Source organism: Monodelphis domestica, chromosome 3, assembly GCF_027887165.1.
Source record: "Monodelphis domestica isolate mMonDom1 chromosome 3, mMonDom1.pri, whole genome shotgun sequence".
In the NCBI taxonomy this organism is placed as follows: Eukaryota; Metazoa; Chordata; class Mammalia; order Didelphimorphia; family Didelphidae; genus Monodelphis; species Monodelphis domestica.
The window spans coordinates 476883512-476903446 of record NC_077229.1 but is presented as its reverse complement, the minus strand read 5'-3'; the positions used below and the strand labels follow the sequence as shown (position 1 = coordinate 476903446).

The 19935-nt window shown below is 35.8% G+C and overlaps 1 protein-coding gene across 10 annotated transcripts in view; it reads right to left on the bottom strand.

The window, feature by feature from the left end:
* Nucleotides 1-19935, bottom strand: part of RHOBTB3 (Rho related BTB domain containing 3) — a 113859-nt gene that overhangs the window by 30994 nt on the left and 62930 nt on the right. For all 10 annotated transcript variants that reach the window (XM_007487250.3, XM_056824675.1, XM_007487251.3 and 7 more), the window contains 2 exons: nt 13237-13349; nt 1939-2059 (listed from right to left, as the gene is read on the bottom strand). In XM_007487250.3, the coding sequence (XP_007487312.1) occupies nt 1939-2059; nt 13237-13349 (234 nt within the window). The remainder of the gene's footprint in view (nt 1-1938; nt 2060-13236; nt 13350-19935) is intronic.

Sequence of the window (19935 nt, the reverse complement as noted above, 5' to 3'; positions counted from 1 at the left end):
ATTTCAAAATCTAACTTAAGCATATAGTACAAACTTTTGACCTTCCTTATGGAATTTATGTGTTTTTTTCAATCCTCCAGTTTAATTTTAATTATTACATTTTCAATTTTTGTAAAGTTCTAATGCTAATAATATTATACTAATGATCATAAAAATTTATTAGATCTAAGAAATGTTCCTTTCCTATAGAAATAAGAAGAAAATTTTATTTTGTTGTGGCTAGCATAAAAATAACCTTATCATGGATATTTACTTTCAATGAAAAAAAGAAGAGAGTTGATTAAAAAAGCATGAAAGTGAAGTAAGTGAAGTTTCAGATGAAAAAACAAACTAAATGAACAAGCAAAGTCAAATAATAAAACCCCAAATCTTTTCTCTCAAACTCACTCTTCCAAACTTCTCTACTGCTGCTGAGGGTACACCTCCTTCTAGTCTTCCAGGTTTTCATCGCTGAAAAAATTTACAACTCACTTTCCCTCACCCCACAAAGGCAATTAGTTACTAAATGTTACTGATTCTACTTCTGCCATATCTTTCCCCTTCTCTCCACTCACACGGTTGTCATTCTGTTTCAGAGTCTCATTACTTCTTTTCAGGCCTCTACAAATAGCTTCTTAATTGGTCTCCCTGTCTAAAGTCTCTCCCCTCTTCAATTTATTCCCTACACAGCTTCCAACATTATATTCTTTTTTTTCCCCTTTAAAACCCTTACCATCCGTCTTGGAGTCAATGAACTGAGTTACTCACTCAGTTCATCAATTAATAGGTATTTAAAAACCTGATCTATGTCAGTGATTTAGGAATATGAAAACAGAGTGTAAGAGTTTCTATTGGAGAGGAAATTTATGCATATATAAATATAAACAAAATAAGTAAAATGTACTCAAAGATAAAGTGCATTGTTGGCTCAATTAAACTCACTTTCGAGTCAAATACAAACTCTTTTATTTAGCATTTAAAGTCTTTCATAATCTGGATCCAATACACCTTTCTAGCCATATTAGATATTACTCTGCTTCAGATATCCTATAATCTAGTTAACTGCCCTTTCCGCTGCTCCTTTCATGAGACACTCCATCCTCAGGATTTAGGCTTTTGCAAAGCTTATATCTCATGCTTGGAATACACTCTCTCCTGATCTTTGTTTCTAAAAATCTTTAGTTTCCTTCAAAGCTCAGATCAAAAGTGATTTCCTACATGAGGCCTTTTCTGATCCCCAGACCATCCACTGGCTAATGACTCCATTATTGCTCTTAAATAACTTATTTATTTCATATATCAGTAAATGTATAAATGATGTCTCCACCAATAGGAGGTACACTCTTTGAAGACAAGGGATTTTTTTGTTTGTTTTTGTATATCCAGAATCCTCACAGTATATGGCACACAGTGAGTATTTAATAAATGCTGATTGATTGGCAAAACATAGCAAACATTACCTCTACTTGATTCCTAAGTTTTAAGAAAGGTGGTGTAAGTCTAAAAATGAATATTCCAAGTATTTAAATTTATAGCTTTTAATAACAACAAAGTGAGAGAGAAAGGGGTTCCTTCAGCCAAATGAGGAGAGGAAAAGAGCCAGAGCCCCAAAAGCCTGCTGGGCTCGTGCCAAAGAAAAAAACACTGTAGGTGGGTTTCAGCAAATTTATAAACAAATCCCAGCCAAGACAGAACACAGGGATGCAAGAAAAGGGAACCCTGTAAAGAATAAAGAAAGCTGAGAAGTAAAGTCCCCAGAATACAAAATTTTAAAACACACAGTGGTAAGGAAAAGTATTGTTTGCCTTATCATGTTAGTAAAATATATTTTCCTTAAAAGATTTCATTGTACTTGATCATAATCATAGTTCTATCCTAAAAATGTCAAAGTTGCAAGTGAGGGGAAAGAGGTATAAGAAACAAACACATTCATTTGGACAGCTGGAAAGCATACTGTACCTTGGATTTTGAAGATAACATCAGCAAGCATGGGTGTATTAAAGAAAAACCTGAGAGAAGTATTATAAAGCCAGAGGGGTCTTTTGGCCTGATAGGATCTGCAATTCTTTAGGCAATTCATCTAGAAGGCACACAAAAAAGAAGACACAAGAAAAATCATGTTGTACAGTAACCTTGATTATTTTGAACAAGATACAGAATTACTATAAACTCTTTGTCCATTTTTGAATCTTTTAGAACTGTACAGGAACTTGGAAATTATCTAATCCAGTGTTTCTCAAATAAGGAATTCCTGAAGTAAAAGTGAAGTGAAACACCCAAGTCTGTTTTTAAACAAACCATACATCTGTTAAAAGGCATTAAAATAATTTTAGAGGGTTTTATGACAATGAGTTGGTTCTCCAATGTGGAAAAATTTGAGAGCCACTAATCTAATCCATTCTTCATGTCTAACAAATACATGTCATGTGTTAGTATAGTTTTTATGGTAATTACATCATAAACAAAGATATTATAGATCTATACATGTTAACAAACCAACATTGCAAACTTCAGTAAGCTAAGCAATGGCCTATCATAGAGGAATCAAGTTGCTTAATCCTGAAACTAATTTATTGGAGTAATATGCCTGTATCTCAATTTTCAAATTTCTTGTCTCACAATAAAATGTGGCTTGAAATCCCTCTAAAAATGTGAATTCTTATATAAAGAGCAGTCACTGAACCTACAGCTTAAGAAAAGATAAAAGCAGATTGATCTCGAGAGCTTCCTTTCCCCATCACAGTACTCCCCATAACTACTGCTTTTCAATGCAAAAATTTTCTTTTCAATGGCATAAAGATTAGAAAGTAACATGTGATTGTAAACTAAAAAACATCATTGTTACCCAGCATGCACACATATACACACACACACACTTTTCTTTAGCAAATATGAGAATTGATAAGCAAGCAATAATAATAGCTCATATTCACATAATCTTTCAAGGTGCAAAAAGTGCTTTCTTCCTAGCAATCCTGCAAGGTGGGGAGGTCAAATATTTTTTCCCTATTCTATAGATGAGGAGCTCATATGAACCGGCAATCTTCCCAAATGGGAAACATATACCAAACAAACACTTGGAGAGAAGTTCAACCAAACAAACAATTAAAATAATGCCACTTGAAAGAACTATAAAGTATTAACTTACTCTAGTAAAATCAGCAAAAAATAAACGAAATAACAAATGGCAAACAGACCAAACTGACTTAAAACAAGGTTAAGTCAATGCAAACTAATATATTCTTTCTGGAATAGAGTGAGATTCAATTGGAAAAGTGACTAGAGCAATGCAAGTCATCTTCCCTTTTGACCTATTAATCGCACTACTTGCCCAAGGAAATAATTTTAAAATGGGAAAAAAGGAGCCTTTTTGTACAAAGATCTTTAATAACCATTCATAATAGTGAAAAATCGGAAACATGCCAAATGCTTAATAGAACAGCTAACCAAGTGGAAGGACATTAATGCAATGAAGCACTGTATTGGTCTGATAAACTATGAGAGCTATGAAGAACATGGAAAGTAGAAAAACTGGCATGAGAAACATAGCTACCGAGATTATAAGAATATAAAAAATACAGTTAGATGAAGTTAATTATTACATAATATCATATATAATATTATTTATGTATAAATTGCTGCAAATATTCACAATTATGTTAAGTTACATTTTATAGTAAGGTTGATTAAACAAAAAAAGGAAAAGGGAATAAAAATGAAATCCATCATCCACTAAGGTGAAGCAGTATATGTAAAACCAATCTGGATGGCACAATGGGAATTATAGGACAGTCAAAGGAATAACTGCTTTTGAAAGCAGAGCGGTACTGATTGGGCCCTATCCTGCCAGAGCAAAACTGACACACATCCCAGAAAGGGAGCCTGTGTCAAGGCTAGCCAACAGGCAAGGCTCAGATTCTCTTAGGCTAACCCCCAGCTTCCTACACACAGGATCAGCATACATACTAATGTGTGTATGGGACCAGGGGGATGAAGGAGACGGGAGGAAGGTGAAGAGAAGGCTTCAGCTAGCTGGTTCAGACAGAGGACAGAGAGTACTGGTTCCTGGTGACAGCTGGTTAATTTGCCTCAGCCTAGGAAAATTCAGGAAGAGGGGTGGAAAGTGTTTTTCTTCCTTCCACATTGTAAGAAAGTAAATCCCCAAGTGAAGAGGGAAGGCAAGATCTTAGTGCTTTGTAATCATATCGTACTTTCAATCTAAAGGCCTCAAAGAGACAAAACACTCTTAAGAATGAATTCACTTTGCCTAAGTATTATCCTATGAAGCTGACAAATCATTAGCCTCCATGATCATTCACATTAGTGCATTGTTCATTCAATATCAGACTGAAGTTTAGTTGAGTGTTCAGAATTAAAGGCACTACTTCCTCCTCACACATATAAGGATTATGTTTTAATATAACCAGTCAACCTCCTGGCACAGATACTTCAAGTCAAATACTGTGGGGAGGGGTGGTGGTGGTGTGTGAAGAACAGAATGCAGATAAATATCTCTGTAGATATCAATAAACTTGTTCTAAAGCATTGATTCTTAAACTGGGGTCTTTGGACTTAAAAGTTTTTTAATAACTTTATTTCAATATGATTGGTATCCTTTACCATCCTAAGTATTTTATTTGATGCATTAAAGAACATTCTGAGAAAGAGGGAGCTAAATGGCTCAATGACTTGAGATCCAGACCTAAAGACAGAAGGTCCTAGATTCAGATCTGGTCCCAGATACTTCCTAGCTGTGTGACCCTGAGCAAGTCACTTAATTCACGTTGCCTAGCCTTCATTGCTCTTCTACTTGGAACCAACACACAGTACTGATTCTAAAACAGAAGGTAAGGGTTAAAAAAAAACATTCTGAGAAGAGTTCCTTGGGCTTTCAGTTGGTTACAAGTCCATGACCCCCCCCCCCAAATTTAAGAATTTCTGCTCTCAAGTTGTAGAAGATAATCTACACAAACCCTGCTGCAAACTGCTTAGTTAAATTGGATTGTGGCTAACAGTTGCATTTATACCCTAGACCTATGTCCTAGCACCATGGTGGCAACCTTATGGGACATGTGCCAAAGACAGAAGGTATACTGAGCTGCTCCCTTCCTCCTCTCTACTGTGCCTCCCTGCCCTTCTGCCCAGCAGCCTAAATGGGAGCATTATCTCCCTTCCCTGTCTGGGATAAGGAGTGGGGGGCTGTGGCACTTGGTCAGGGGGGTGAGGCAAAGCATGTGTTTTTGGGAGGTGCAGGATGGAGTTCAAAGTCTCTAAAAGGTTCGCCACTACTGTCCTAGCCTATTAGCCATTATCTGTAGCCAACAAAACAGTGGAGAAAAAGAACTCTCTACTATCCCATACTTCTTTATTGGAGAAACAGATGAATGCCCTTTTCCTCAGTTGGAAAACAAACAAGTAGAATCTTAATCAAGTCCTCCTGCTGTTTCTAAGTCTGCAAACTAACAACTTTGAAGCTTAAATAACAGGTGGTAAGCATAATAGAAACAATTTGCAAAATGTAGTTAAAGGCAAAAGCATATATATTTTTCCTTTCAGGCAACAATGGGACAGTGGGAAAAATTGGCTCAGGAGCCAGAGGACCAAGATCAAATCCTGCCTTAGATGCTGCACACATATATGACCCTGGATAACTTCCTCTTCTATAAAAATGACAAGGCTAGACTATGTCTGGATTGAGGTCCCTTCCAGCACTCGATCTGTGAGCTTATGACCTCTGCATACAATAGAATTGGGTCTATCTTTTCCCCTAGTCTTACTTAATTTTGTTTGTTACAGAACTAAAGACTATACTGAGATATACATAGAGATACATATAGATATATGTATATATGTACATATAGATATGTATATATGCATATGTGTATATATATACATATAGATAATGTACATTTCAAAAAATTTAATAAATTTGTCCTTCAATGTTGTTTATAGAATGTTTCTCTGAGACAAAAATTTAAAATACACAAGAATTTTATGACAGTTTATACAAAAATGAATTCTATATAGCCTCTGAAGCCACATTTATAATTATATTAACTCCTCCAAACTTAGAACAAAGACAAAAGATTGAAAAAATGGAAGAAAACAAAGTGCCAACTATCAAAAATAAAGGAACAAAGAGAAAGATGAAAGGGAAATATTTTCAAAATAATCATATTCCTTGAAAACCATGACTATACTCTTGAAGCTTTATTTCATGAAATCATCAACTAGAGCAATGATGGAAAACCTATGGCATGGGTACCAAAGATGGCATGTAAGCAACATGGCTGCCCTCCCCTCTCTACCACTCCCAAAACCCTCCACCCCAAGTTTGTTACTAGAAAGCCAGAGGGATTTGGGCAGAGCTGCTCCCTTCCCCTCCCCATTGTGCCTGATGACATTTTTTCACATTATCCATCCCTCTGGGCTCAAAGGGTATGCACAGAGGGTAAGGTGGTTGGCTCACAGGTGGAAGAGATGGAGGGAAACAGAGTGCTTGGGCCCCTCCCCTCCCTCTCTCTACACCTGTTGAGGACATTCCTCACTTCACCCGGGAACTCTTTCTCCCTCCCCAGTGTGGGGTAGGAGTGGCAGGTAGGGCCCAGCATTCCTTCTCTAAAAGATTTTGCCATCACTTAACTAGAGGATAAAGTTTAAACAGAAGGAATTTGCCAACCACTTCCTAAAAGAAACATCAAAATGAATACTTGAAGAAGTGCCAAAGCAAAAATTCAGACTTTACAAAAAATACTCCAAAGATAAAGAAAGAAAGATTTCAAGCTCTAAGGAAACAAAGTCTACAACAATCTAAAGGGGAAATGCTGGGAAACCACATTTCAAAAAGTAAACAATGAAGACCCACGGGGGGGGGGGGGAACCTTTCTCTTCGAGAATGAGCATAATCCTATAGGAGAAAAAAATGAATCTTTGATAGAATTAAAGATTTTTAAGCATTCTTTTTTTAACCCTTACCTTCTGTTTTAGAATTGATCTATCATTTCCAAGACAAAAGAGCAAAGCTAAGAAGTGTCTCGGGCCAAATTTGAACCCAGATCTTTCTGACTCCAGGCCTGGTTCTCTACACACTGAGCCACTGAGCTGCCCTTATTTGTAAGCACTGTTTTTTAAAAACCCTTATTGTGTATTGGTTACAAGATAGAAGAGCAGTAAGGGCTAGGCTGAGTCTCCACATTGTCTTCATAGACCTGACAAAGGCATTTGACACAGTGAACAGGGACGCATTGTGGATGATCCTTAGCAACCTCGGTTGCCCAGCAAAATTCATCAAACTGATCCAGCTCTTTCATGTCGACATGGCAGGGGAAGTCCTATCTGGTGGAGAGACTTCCGATCGCTTCAACATCTCCAATGGCATGAAACAAGGCTGTGTCCTCGCTCCTGTACTATTCAACCTATTATTCACCCAAGTATTACGACATGCTGTGATGGATCTAGACCTGGGCATCTACATCAAATACTGACTAGATGGCTCACTATTCGACCTTCGCCGCCTGACTGCAAAAACAAAGACAACAGAGAGACTCATCCTGGAAGCTCTCTTCGCAGATGACTGTGCTCTCATGGCCCACCAAGAAAATCATCTCCAAACCATTGTGGACAGGCTCTCTACAGCAACAAAACTGTTTGGCCTGACTATCAGCCTCAGCAAAACAGAGGTGCTGTTCCAACCTGCACCAGGGAGGCCAACTAACCAGCTGTGCATTACAATCGACGTCACGCAGCTTTCTAACATCAACACTTTCAAGTACCTGGGCAGCACCATCGCCAATGACGGGTCCCTAGACCACGAGATTAATGCCAGGATCCAAAAGGCCAGCCAGGCACTCGGGCGGCTGCGCTCCAAAGTCCTCCAACACAGCAGTGTAAGCACTGCGACGAAGCTCAAAGTATACAACACGGTGGTCCTCAGCTCGCTCCTGTACGGTTGCGAGACATGGACACTGTACCGAAAGCACATGAAATAGCTGGAGCAATTCCACCAACGCTCTCTCCGGTCAATCATGAGGATCTGATGGCAGGACCGAATCACCAATCAGGAAGTTCTCGACAGAGCTAACTCCACCAGCATCGAAGTCATGGTCCTCAAAACCCAGCTATGATGGTCTGGACATGTCATCCACATGGACCCACAGCGAATACCAAGACTATTCTATGGTGAACTGTCAGCTGGACTCAGGAAACAAGGCCGACCAAAGAAAAGATTCAAGGATCAGCTAAAGTCAAACTTTGAAGTGGGCTGGCATTACACCAAAGCAACTACTAGAACTTGCTGCCTCTGTCAGAAGCAGCTGGCGAACCCACATTAACCATGCCGCCACCACCTTTGAAGATGAACGATGTCAACGTCTTGCTGCTATGCGTGAATGCCGACACCAGGCCACAACCTCACCTCCCATAACAACTGGCATCCCATGCCCCGTGTGCCACAAACTTTGCGCCTCAGTCTTTGGACTTCAAAGCCACATGAGGGTACATCAATAGATGATAATGCACAAAGACAATTGGCATTCTCGGTCACCGAGAGACTACCACTAAACTAAAACTAAGGGCTAGGCAATGGGGGTTAAGGGACTTGCCCAGGGTCACACAGCTAGAAAGTGTCAGAAGTCAGATTTGAACCTAGACCCCCCATCTCCAGGCCTGGTTCTGAATCCACTGAACCACTCAGCTGTTCCCTGATTCTTATTGAGAAAGCCAGAGCTATGTAGAAACTTTGAAATGCAGACAATAGGAGTAAAGAGAAACCTAAAAAAAAGCAAATACATTTGGACAATTGGAAGGGGCTAAATGATGATGAAGCTTTACTTTCTAAAAGGAGAATTAAGGGTTTCTTGAAAATGCTCCTGAATTCTAGGATCAAAAGAGGAAATTAAGTAATAATAATGGGAAATGGGAAGGTGATTTGTCTTGGGAAAGGAAAGAATGAAGAAGGAAAAAGCAATACCTTAGGGAAAAAATGAGGGGAGAGGTTATAGAACTTACTATGTCTCATAATTGGGGTACAAAAAGTATGCAATATATATAAAAATATAAAAATGAATGGAGGAAGCAGACAAAAAGCCTCATTCTCATCTGAACTGGACAGAGGAGGGATGAATTACAGAGGCATACACATATACCACAAAAGTTTGCTATAATAATACATTAAACTCACAGGGACATGAGAAGAGATGGGAAAGAAAGTTGGGAGAGGGAACAAACTTCTGCCTCATAGGGTAAACCATAAAGAAAGAATTAAAAGCAAAGAAATTATAAGAACCAGTGTCAAGGTCTGGGCAAAGAGAAGAAAGAATAGAGTGTGAAGTGAAAGCAGATCTATTCAATTAAAGATCATTAATATTACCACAATCCTTCTCTTTCACCACCTTTTTGTCTGAAAAAAGAGAAGAAAAAGTGCAAAGGCATATGAAAGAAGGAAATACAACAATCAAGAGACAATCAACATTTTATAAAGGAAGGACTTACTATTTATCAGTCACTGTGTCAAGAGTTAGCATTTATATAGTGTCCCAAAAGTCTTAGTGCAGTTGTAAGCTTTAAATGCCTTTGAAAAAAAAGATTAAAATTTAAATGAATACTAAATAATTGAAGCCTAAACATAGATAGGCCAAAGAAGGAACCGAAGAAACATGAAAGAATTACATCAATGACAACAAAAGAAAAAATACCAAAAAAAAAAAGTTGAAATGTAGCCAAGCTGTCCTGAAGGGGAAATATTTGAATTATATTTGAATATTTTCATAAACAAGAGAGAGAAAAAGCAAATGAGTGCCTTGGATATGCAACTAAAAAATGAGAAAATCAATGAGTAAAAACTCCAACTAAACAAAAAGTGGAAATTCTGAAAACCAAGGATTAAATAAAACTGAAACCCCAAAGAATAATGAATTGTTAATATTGGGATCTTAATTTCTGAAAAAAAATTAAACAGATAAATTGTTAGTTAATTTGATTAAAATAAATAAAGATGAAATTAACATAAAAAATAAAATTCACAACAAATAATAAAAATAAGAAAATCATTATCAACTATTTTGCCCAAATAAATAACAAAAATAATGATGTAAATGAAATGAATGAATATTTAAAAAAAGTACAAAACCCCCAGATTAAAAAGAAATTTAACAAGCTGTAAGTGAATCCAAATAAAAAAAAAACTTATGACCAAATGGATATCCTAGTAAATTCTATCAAAGAATCAAAGAAAAATTAATTCCAATATTATGTAAGATTATCTGATTAAACAGAAAGAGAAGAAATCCTACCAAACTCCTTTTAGGACACAAATATGATCATCATACCAAAACCAGGGAGAAAGAAAGCAGAGAGCAAAAACTATAGACCACTATCTCAGGTGAATACTGATGGTAAACTGGATAAAATATTAACAAAGAGATTACAGCAATGTATTTAAAAGATTTTACACTATAATCATGATGGATTTATATCAGGAATACAGATTTGGTTCAATATTTTTAAAATGATATATAGCGGGCCACATTAGAAATAAAAATAAAAACCATATATCAATATATGTAGAAAAAGCATTTGATAAAATTCTTTTGATAAAATAAAATAAAAAACCAATACAGAGTTTTTTTAACTTTAAAAGCATAAGAATGAATGAACTTTTACTCAATATAATAAACAGTATCTATATAAAGTCAATAGGTAGCATAAAGTGTAATGGAGAAAGACCAATCAAGGGTAAAGTGATGTTATTTGTTGTAATCATTTGTAGATGATAGTTTAAGAAATTTTTGCTAGAACAATTACACAAGAATAGAAATTGAAGGAATTAATGTAGATAAAGAGTAAACGAAAATATCCATTTTTATAGATAATGATGGTCATCTTAGGGAACTCTAAATGCAACTGAAAATAAATTGAAACAATAACTTAAGCAAAATAGTAGGATATAAAATAAAATAAATCCACACAAATCATTAACTTTTCTGTATATTACCACAAAGCCCAGCAGTATGAGACAGAATAAATGATTAAGAACCTTAAGAGAAATAATTTAAAAAGTGCAAAGGAAGAGAGTCTAGAATTTCAAAGAAGATCTCGAACTATATTACAAAGAAATAATCATCAAATCTATTTGGTCCTGGGATAGGTGGTTCAGTGGACTAAGAGCCAGGCCCAGAAATGGTAGGTCCTGGATTCAAATTTGGCCTGAGACATTTCCTAGCTGTGTGACTCTGGGCAAGTCACTTAACCCCCATTGCCTAGCCCTTCCCAGTCTTCTATCTTAGAACCAATACATGGTATTGGTTAATAATAGTAGCACAATGTTTGATAAATCACAGAACTCCATATCCTGGGGTAATGACTCAGTATTTGACAAAATCTGTTAGAGAAATTGGAAAAGAATCCATTAGAAATGAAATTTAAGCCAACAACTCATACCATGTCATGATAAGCTCCAAATAGATATGCTGAAAAATCACATAAACAAATTAGAAGAGATGGGAAGGAGATTCCTTTCACAGCTATGGATATGAGAAGAAATTTTGACCAGGCAAAGGACAGAGATCACTGAAGATAAAATAGCTAATTTTGATTACCTCAAACTCAAAAGTTTTTTAACAAACAAAACTGATGAAGTTAAAATTAGAGAAACATTTGAGAAAATATTTGCAGCAAATTTCTGTCATAAACATCTTATATCGAAGACATATAGAAAAGTGAATGAAATATATAGAAATGAGAGCCATTCCCCAATAAATAAGTGGGCAAAAGATAGAAATAGGCAATTCTCCAGAATCAGATTATCAATAATCAAATTCATAAATGTTTCAAATCATCAATAATCAAAGAAATGCAAAATAAAGTAATTCTGAGGCTCTGCTCACATATAAGATTTGCTCAGATGACAAAAAATAAAAAAGACAATGACAATTATTGGAGGGATTGTGGGAAAACAGGTATACTCATACATTTTGTTGGTAGAATTGTGAATCTGTATAGATACTCCAAATTCAATTTGGAACTAAACCACAAAAGTCACTAATCTATGCATCCTCTGTGCAATACTACAACTGGAACTCATGTGTACAAAAACATTCATAGCAGTACTTTCTGTGGTAACCAAGAAGTAGAGATAAAGGGTATTCCTATCAAATGAGGAATGGTTGAACAAATTAGGAGATAGTAATGGAATGAAGTATTACTGTGCCAGAAGAAATAAAGGAAGAGACCGTAAGAAACTTAGGAGGTCTGATAAGAACTAATTCAGATTTAAGTGAACAGAAGCAGGACAAGTTATCAAGTGTCTACAGCACTCTAAAGAAATAAACACCAAATGGAAAAATAACCACTTGTGACTGAAAAGGACAATAGTACAAACAATAAATCAAAAAGATTGATGACATTCATCTCACCTCTCAATAAAGAGCTGATAGACTAAATATCAGGAAGGAAATGTACATTTCAGGCATGGCCAATGGGTAATTTTCATGTTGTTGCTGCTACTGTTCCTGTTGTTTTGCTTGACTGGGCTTATTTGTTACAGGGAGGGTTTTGTTTTGCTTTTGAGTGAGGGAGCATTGGGAAGACAGAAGATTAATAATAGCAATATAGTAAAAAAGAAAAGGAGAAAGTGTCAATAAAGCTAAATAAGCAATAGAGAAGAGAAGGTTCAGAGGAAAGCAGAGATAAGGGGGACAGTTTAAGAATCAATATACTAAATTTTTGTACTTTACAGAAATCAAATTGTGTAAATATTCATATATTATATTGTTCATATTTCAAAATGCTTATGTTAATTGGGTTTTGTCAAGTTCATAATAAAAAAAAATTTTTTAAATTATTTTTAAAAATAGTACCTGTGTGCATTCAAAGGCATATACATGAGCAAAAAGACATGCACAAACTGACCCACTGAAGTATTGTTGACCTGACTCTATCGAGAAATCATCATTCAAAATAAAGCTTAACCAAAGAATGATAAAACCCCTCACTAAAAGTTTAGACCTCTATTCTCTGACTCTCTGGAAATAATCAAAAGGATCAGAACACATGAATAACCACTTTAAAAGGAAAGAGTTTAGATTTTAATATGTAAATAAACTGAAAAATAAAGAAAAATGACTTTGACTTATTTTATTAAAATACTAAAACATGAAAACATGATTTAAGAAAGTATCATTCATACTTGACAGTATTCTGAAGACTGTCTACTACTTATAAAAAAGAGAATAGAAAAGAAACTAGAGTTAATTAATTTACCTTCCCTGGTGTTTTCAATATACATTTAACCTTCTCAATTACACCTAAAACATCACTGGGATTTTTCAACTTCTTCTTTACATCTTCTTCTAACTCTTCCCATTGAAAAGCACCTGTGAATAAATAGGAAAATAAGGGGAAAATAAAAATTGAGTTTGGATTCTTGCTATCAAATATCAGTCACAATTTGCTCAATGACATCCTTCTTGTAAAGTACAAAAAAAAGCCTTATTTTTATTAAAAAACATTTTTTAAACCCTCACCTTCCATCTTAGAATCAATACTGTGTATTGGTTCCAAGGCAAAAGAGTGGTAAGGGTTAGGCAATGGGTCAAGTGACTTGCCCAGGGTCACAAAGCTGGGAAGTGTCTGAGGCCAGATTTGAACCCAGGACCTCCCGTCTCTGGGCCTGGCTCTCCATCCACTGGCCTACCCAGCTGTCCCCCAAAGCCTTATTTTAAAAAATTATTTTGCATTCCCCCTACTGAATGATCGGAAAACAAACTCAAGTAATCATGCTCTTGTCCTTGGTCTGAAAGCATAGGAAAATACCCCTATCTAAGACCAAATTAGGCATTATAAGCTAACTTTTACTATCAGTCACAGAAAATGCAAGTCACAGAAAAAAAAAAAACATCTTACCATCTCAGGGAAGACCAAACTTACAAAGCCAGCAGCTGGGCTATTATGGAGTAAGCTCAGCATGTATGTATATTCAATTAAGGTTCCAAGTGAAGTCTGAAAGTCAGACTAGTAATGAGTTTTTAATTGAATGTTTAAATGAGTGTTTACATTTCATCTTTACTCTGCTTTGACTGTGAAACATGGATAGCAGGTATATATTACTTAAATTCATAGTGAAAGTTTACACTATTATCATTCGCCAAAAAGAGAGGCTCAAAACATCCTGTTGACTATAAGATTAGGATTTCTCCTACACTACAATAAATGTAATGCAAAAACCATTCATAAAACCCTTACTGGGTACCCTTAGAACATCACTGAAGGAGGTGCCAGATTTAGATAAAATAAAATCTATCTGCCCTTGAAGAGCTTACAATCCAGGGATATGGCTATATTAGATCCCAGTAAAAATATCTATCTATATTATATGATAAATGCATTACAGGACCATGAAATAAAATACAAAGCCAGAGGGAAAGGGACATTTACCAATTAGGGAATCAAGGGAGATCCTGAAATAGTAGCAAGCATTTAAGGTGAGATTTACAGGGCAAAGAGAAGGTATTTTAGGCATGGGCAAAAAGCACAGCTCAAGAGCAACAGCTTACAAGAAATACACTTGAAATCTGGTTTACCTAGAGTTTAAATGAAGGACTGGATAAGAATTTCTAATGTATGAGAGAATATAATGTATGGTCAGAGAATAGAGAATAGTCCAGTTTGGCTTAGAGCAAAGAGTAGCCAGAAAGGATAATAATATGAATTAACATCAGGTACTAAATTCCTCAAGGCATTTTCTCCTACACAGAGGATTTTGAATTTTACTATGCAGGTGATAAAATCCAATCCAATCCATATCTGAACAAAAAATCCCCTCAGTGCGACATCCTCAACAAGCAATTATCAAGACATTTTTGGATATCTAACATGAAGGAAAGCCAATCTTTCCTGCTTTTTGTCAGGAAGCTTTACCTTTCATGAAGCCAAATCTGCTTTGCAACAACTTCTGCCCATGACACCTCACTTTGTCTTCTATAGCCAAGCAGAATAAGTCTGATCTCTCTTCCACATGAGTGCCCATTAAGTGACTGCAGAAAATTATCATCATATGTGATCTTCACCATTTTTATTAGCTTCTTCCTAAAATGTGGTCTCTAGAATTGAATGTGATATTCCAAGTGTGGTCTGACCAAAGTTTTCATTTTTCCCATTCCAGATACTATGACTAGTACTATTTTTTTTAATTAGGAGACACGTTTTAGTTTAAATGTGAGCAGAATAAATTCAATTATACCTGGATGTATGTTCCAAATGGAATCACACAGAATCTCAATTTATCATTTATTTTTCACAGGGATAATTTATTTAAAGCATTTTTATGGGCCCACTATTTCCAGTTAATCAACTGTGAAAAGATGTTTAAAGTGGCTGTCTGATATTAGTAATTGTCTGATATTAAATTACTCCAATTGTATTATTCTTTTTTTAAAGATACTTAAGACTGAATTTGTTTTTTCAGCTGTCATTGACTATATTAAACTTATAGTTCAGTAAAATTAAAAAATGTTTTTCATATGAGTGGTTGTTTTAGCACATCATCCCCAAAATTGTACTTGTCAAACTCATTATTTGAACCTAAGTGCAGGACTCTACACTTTAACAGTTACGAAGAGGATCATGATTTCACTAGTGTGGTAGAGGCATGGTCTCTCTCCATGCCTCTACCACACTAGGGTTGGGAATGCCCAGTGTGGTCCCTTCTTCCATCATTTCCAATCTCACCTGGGCCATAATTTAGAAGGTAATTTCTATGGAATCAGCTAAGGTTAAATGATTTGCTGAAGGTCACATAGCTAGTAAATATTAGAGTTAGACTAGAGTCTAGACTTGAGACTAGAGTCAGATCTTTCTGATTGCAGTGTCAACACTCTGTCACATCATTACTTTCTATTTATTCCCATTAAATTTCATCACATTTTCTTTGGCTCTAATTCTAACCTGTTGAGATACTTTGGGATCATAACTCTCATTCCACTTATTAACTGTCCCTGCTAGCTTTGTGTCGTATGCCATTTTGATGATAAGCACACCATCTCTGTCTTCATTCAAGGCATTGACAAAAATATTAAATAGGATAGAACCAAATAACCCTCAAATTCATATTGAATCTTTAATTGTCCTTTAATTATTCTTTCTTGTCCAGTCATTTAATTAATTCTGAATTAACCTAACCTTTTGATAACCCAAACACACCTCTCTATCTTGTGTCTTCAAAGTATCATGAGATACTTTGACAACTACTTTGTTAAAATCTAAGTAAATTATAGAAGCAGTATTCCATGAACTATCAGTCTAGTTCTATTCAAAAAAGGAATTCTGACATGACTATTCTTGGTAGAGCCATACTGGCCCCCTGAGAGCAACACTTCCCTTTCTAACCATTCATTCTGTCTTTAAGAATAAATTGTTAAGATTTTACCAGGAATTCTAGTTGTTTGTTGGTTCATTGGTTTATGGTTTGTATTACCAACTCTTTTTTTTTTAAATCATAGCATTTGTTCTTCTTCAGTATGATGATATCTCTTTGGCTATCCATAGTCTCTCAAAATAAGCAATAGTGGCTCAGCAACTAAATCTGTTGATTCTTTGATTACTTGGGATGTAGTTTATTTGAGTCTGATGTGAAACCAAATATAATTAATATTCTATTTATCTATTTAACTCTTCCAGTTTTCAATTTTCTACTAGTCATTTTTCCCTTTCCTCCCATTTGAAGGTTTTTCTTCTTGTTGGACTATAGAGAATATCATATTAACAATGATATGGGGTTAGGGGCAGGAGTCAAGATGGCAGAGAAAACACACAGACCCAACTGATCTCTACCAAATTACCTTCCAAAAAACTATTATATAATGCCTTAAAACAAATTCTGGAGCAGTAAAACAAATGAAAAGATGGAGTAAAATATTTTTTTCAGCCCAAAACAACTTAGAAAGCCAGCATGAAAGATATATTGCATCAGATGGAAGCAGAATGCAAAACAGCATACCAAGACAGTCCCCACTTCCACAACAAGGCCTTGGGGGCTGCTGAATTAGTAGCAATGGCTTTCAGAGCTATCAGACACAGAAGGTAAGGGGGAGTTGGACAACTGCTCAGAAGGACATTGCAGGGATTCTTTTGCTGGCTCTGGTAGCAAGACTTGTGTTGCATTGTCTATATGCAGATTCAGGTGGTAGTCCTAGATCCTAGGGTGATGAAGAACACTAGCCCATAATAGCACTTGAGGACACAGAGGAGCAGGAGACCCTGGTCATAGTTCCAAGGCAGAAAGAATACTTATGGTTACTCACAGACCAGAGCACAGGCCAGGAGAGGATTAAACACACCTCCCTTTACATCATACCACCTTGTACAATTGAATGCAATGGACTTCTCTACTAACAGCAATGTAATGATCCAAGACAATTCTGAGGGACTCTTGAGAAAGAATGCTATTCACATTCAGAGGAAGAACAGTGGGAGTAGAAACACAGAAGAAAAACAACTGCTTGATAGGGATATGATTGGGGATGTAGACTCTAAACGATCACCCTAGTGCAAATATCAATATGACACATTTAAAACCCAGTGGAATTGCACATCAGCTACAGGAGTGGAAGGAGGGGATGGAAAGAACATGAATCTTGTAACCACGGAAAAACAACCTAAATTAATTAATTAAATAAAATTTTCTAAATTAAAAAAAATATATATAAAATAAAATACATCATACCACCTTAGAAGAACTGAAAGCTTATAGATTCTTAGAGTTAACTTTGAACACAGCTGCACAAAGAACCTGAAGTTTGTAATAGTACTCCCTTCAAAATAGCTATGGAATCTAATTTAACATTTTTTAAGTTAAAAGACAAAAAAAAAGGTTGGAAAATGAGCAACAAGCAAACAAACAAAAAAAGGAGAGCAATAAATAAAGCTATTTTGGTGATAGGGAAGACCGAAATACAAAGTCAATATGCCTGCATCTAATGTCTCCAAGAAAAATATAAATTAGCCCCAAGCCCCCCAAAAATTAATGGAGGAGCTCAAAAATGGTTTAAAAAAATCAAATAAGAGTATTGAAGAAAAATGGGAAGAGGAAATATGACACAAGAGAATCATGAAAAAGAGTCAAAAGACTTGTAAAGGAAGCAAAAAAATACTGAATTAACATATTAAAAAACAGAATAGGCCAATTGATAAAAGAGGTACAAAAATCCACTGAACTCTTTAAAAAGCAGAATTGGCCAAACAGAAAAGGAGGTACAAAAACACACTCAAGAAAATAATAATTTAACAATTAGTATTAGACAAGTAGAAGTGAATGACTCCATGAGACATTAAGAAACAACCAAAGTTGAAAAAAATGAAAAAAAAAATAGAAGAAAAATATGAAATACATCTTTGGAAAAACAACTTACTAGGAAAATAAATCCAGCTGAGATAATCTAAGAATTATTGGACTATCTGAAAGCCATGATAAAAAAGAGAATTGTGTTTTCAGAAATTATTTTTTAAGAAATTATTAAGGAAAACTGTCCTTACATTCTAGAACAAGAGGGTAAAACAGAAATTGAAAGATCCATCTGTTATCTCCTGAAAGAGATCCCAAAAGGATAACTTGAGCAAATTTTAACCAAATTCCAGAACACACAGATCAAGAAGAAAGTGTTGCAAATAGCCAAAAAGAAATAATTCAAATTATCAGGAAGCCAAAGTCAGAGTAATGAAAAATTTTGCAGCTTCTACATGGAAGGATCAGAGGGCCTGAAATATGACATACCAGAGGGCAAAGGAGCTTGGACTTCAACTTAGAATCACTTATACAGGAATAACTGACTTTAGATTACTGAATAAGCATACACAGTGAGTATGCTTTATAAAGTATTGTTTTAATAATGTAAAATGACTAACACTAAAGGAAATATGATTGGTAAAAAATCAACCAAACATGTTATTCCAAGGGGCTTTGGTTTACCTTTATGATATATTTTTTACTAAAATGTGTATGGTACTTTTCTTGTCTCCATAGAAGTAATTCTTATATATCATAAAACTGAAATACCACTTGATCCAGCAATTAGATCTACCATTTTAATAGCCAATAAATTCCCCAAGGTTGATGATTTTTATTTGTGGGAAGATCATTTGTTCAGCAAAAGTTTTTCCTCCTTTAGATGTCCACAGATAAGCTCCTTGGCAGTGGGGATTGCTTACTTCTTTGTCCCCAGATCCCAGCACAGTGCATAGTGCATAGTACAAAGTAGGTCTTTAATAAATACTCACTTACTTGATTACATCAGAAATGCAAGGCAAAGATCACCAATTCTACCTTGTCTCTTCCAGGGTTATGAAGTAACTCCTCGAATATAGTACTGAAGCTTCAAAATAATTAGCATGACCTGGGTACTGGCTACCAGGGGCAGGATGAGCTTGAAAATGTTTGCCCTAATCCAGCTAGAAGCAAGGGCAGAGGGAGTTTGTTTCCATTGGGGTAGGAAGGGTCCTTAGGAAAGCGATGCAGAGAGAAGAGGTGCTTTGAATGAAAGGGCTGAAAATGGGTTGATTAGCCGTTGAGAAAAATTGGCACTCACAACAAGAGTTTGAATTCCAACCCCATCTATTTCCTTAGCCCCAAAGAAAAAGAAACCACAGCAACAAATCATTCCAGCAGATGGCGGCAGCAACTCGGCAACAAAGCTGCAAATGGCAGCTTCAGAGGTGAAGTGGAGCAGCAGTGGAGGCAGCAGCAATGGAGAACTCAGGAGATCCTCCTGGAGGGAACCCTCCCTCACTTGGGGACAGGAATTCTCTAGGAAATGTTCCCTTTTCCAGTGGCATGGTGGTCTGTGGGCGACTGCTTGTTTTCATTAATAAGAGAACCAAAACCAATCTATTATTTGATTTTCAGACAACAGATTTTGTTTTTCCAACTAAAGATTTTGCTATTTGATTTATGGGTTTGGTGTTTACCCA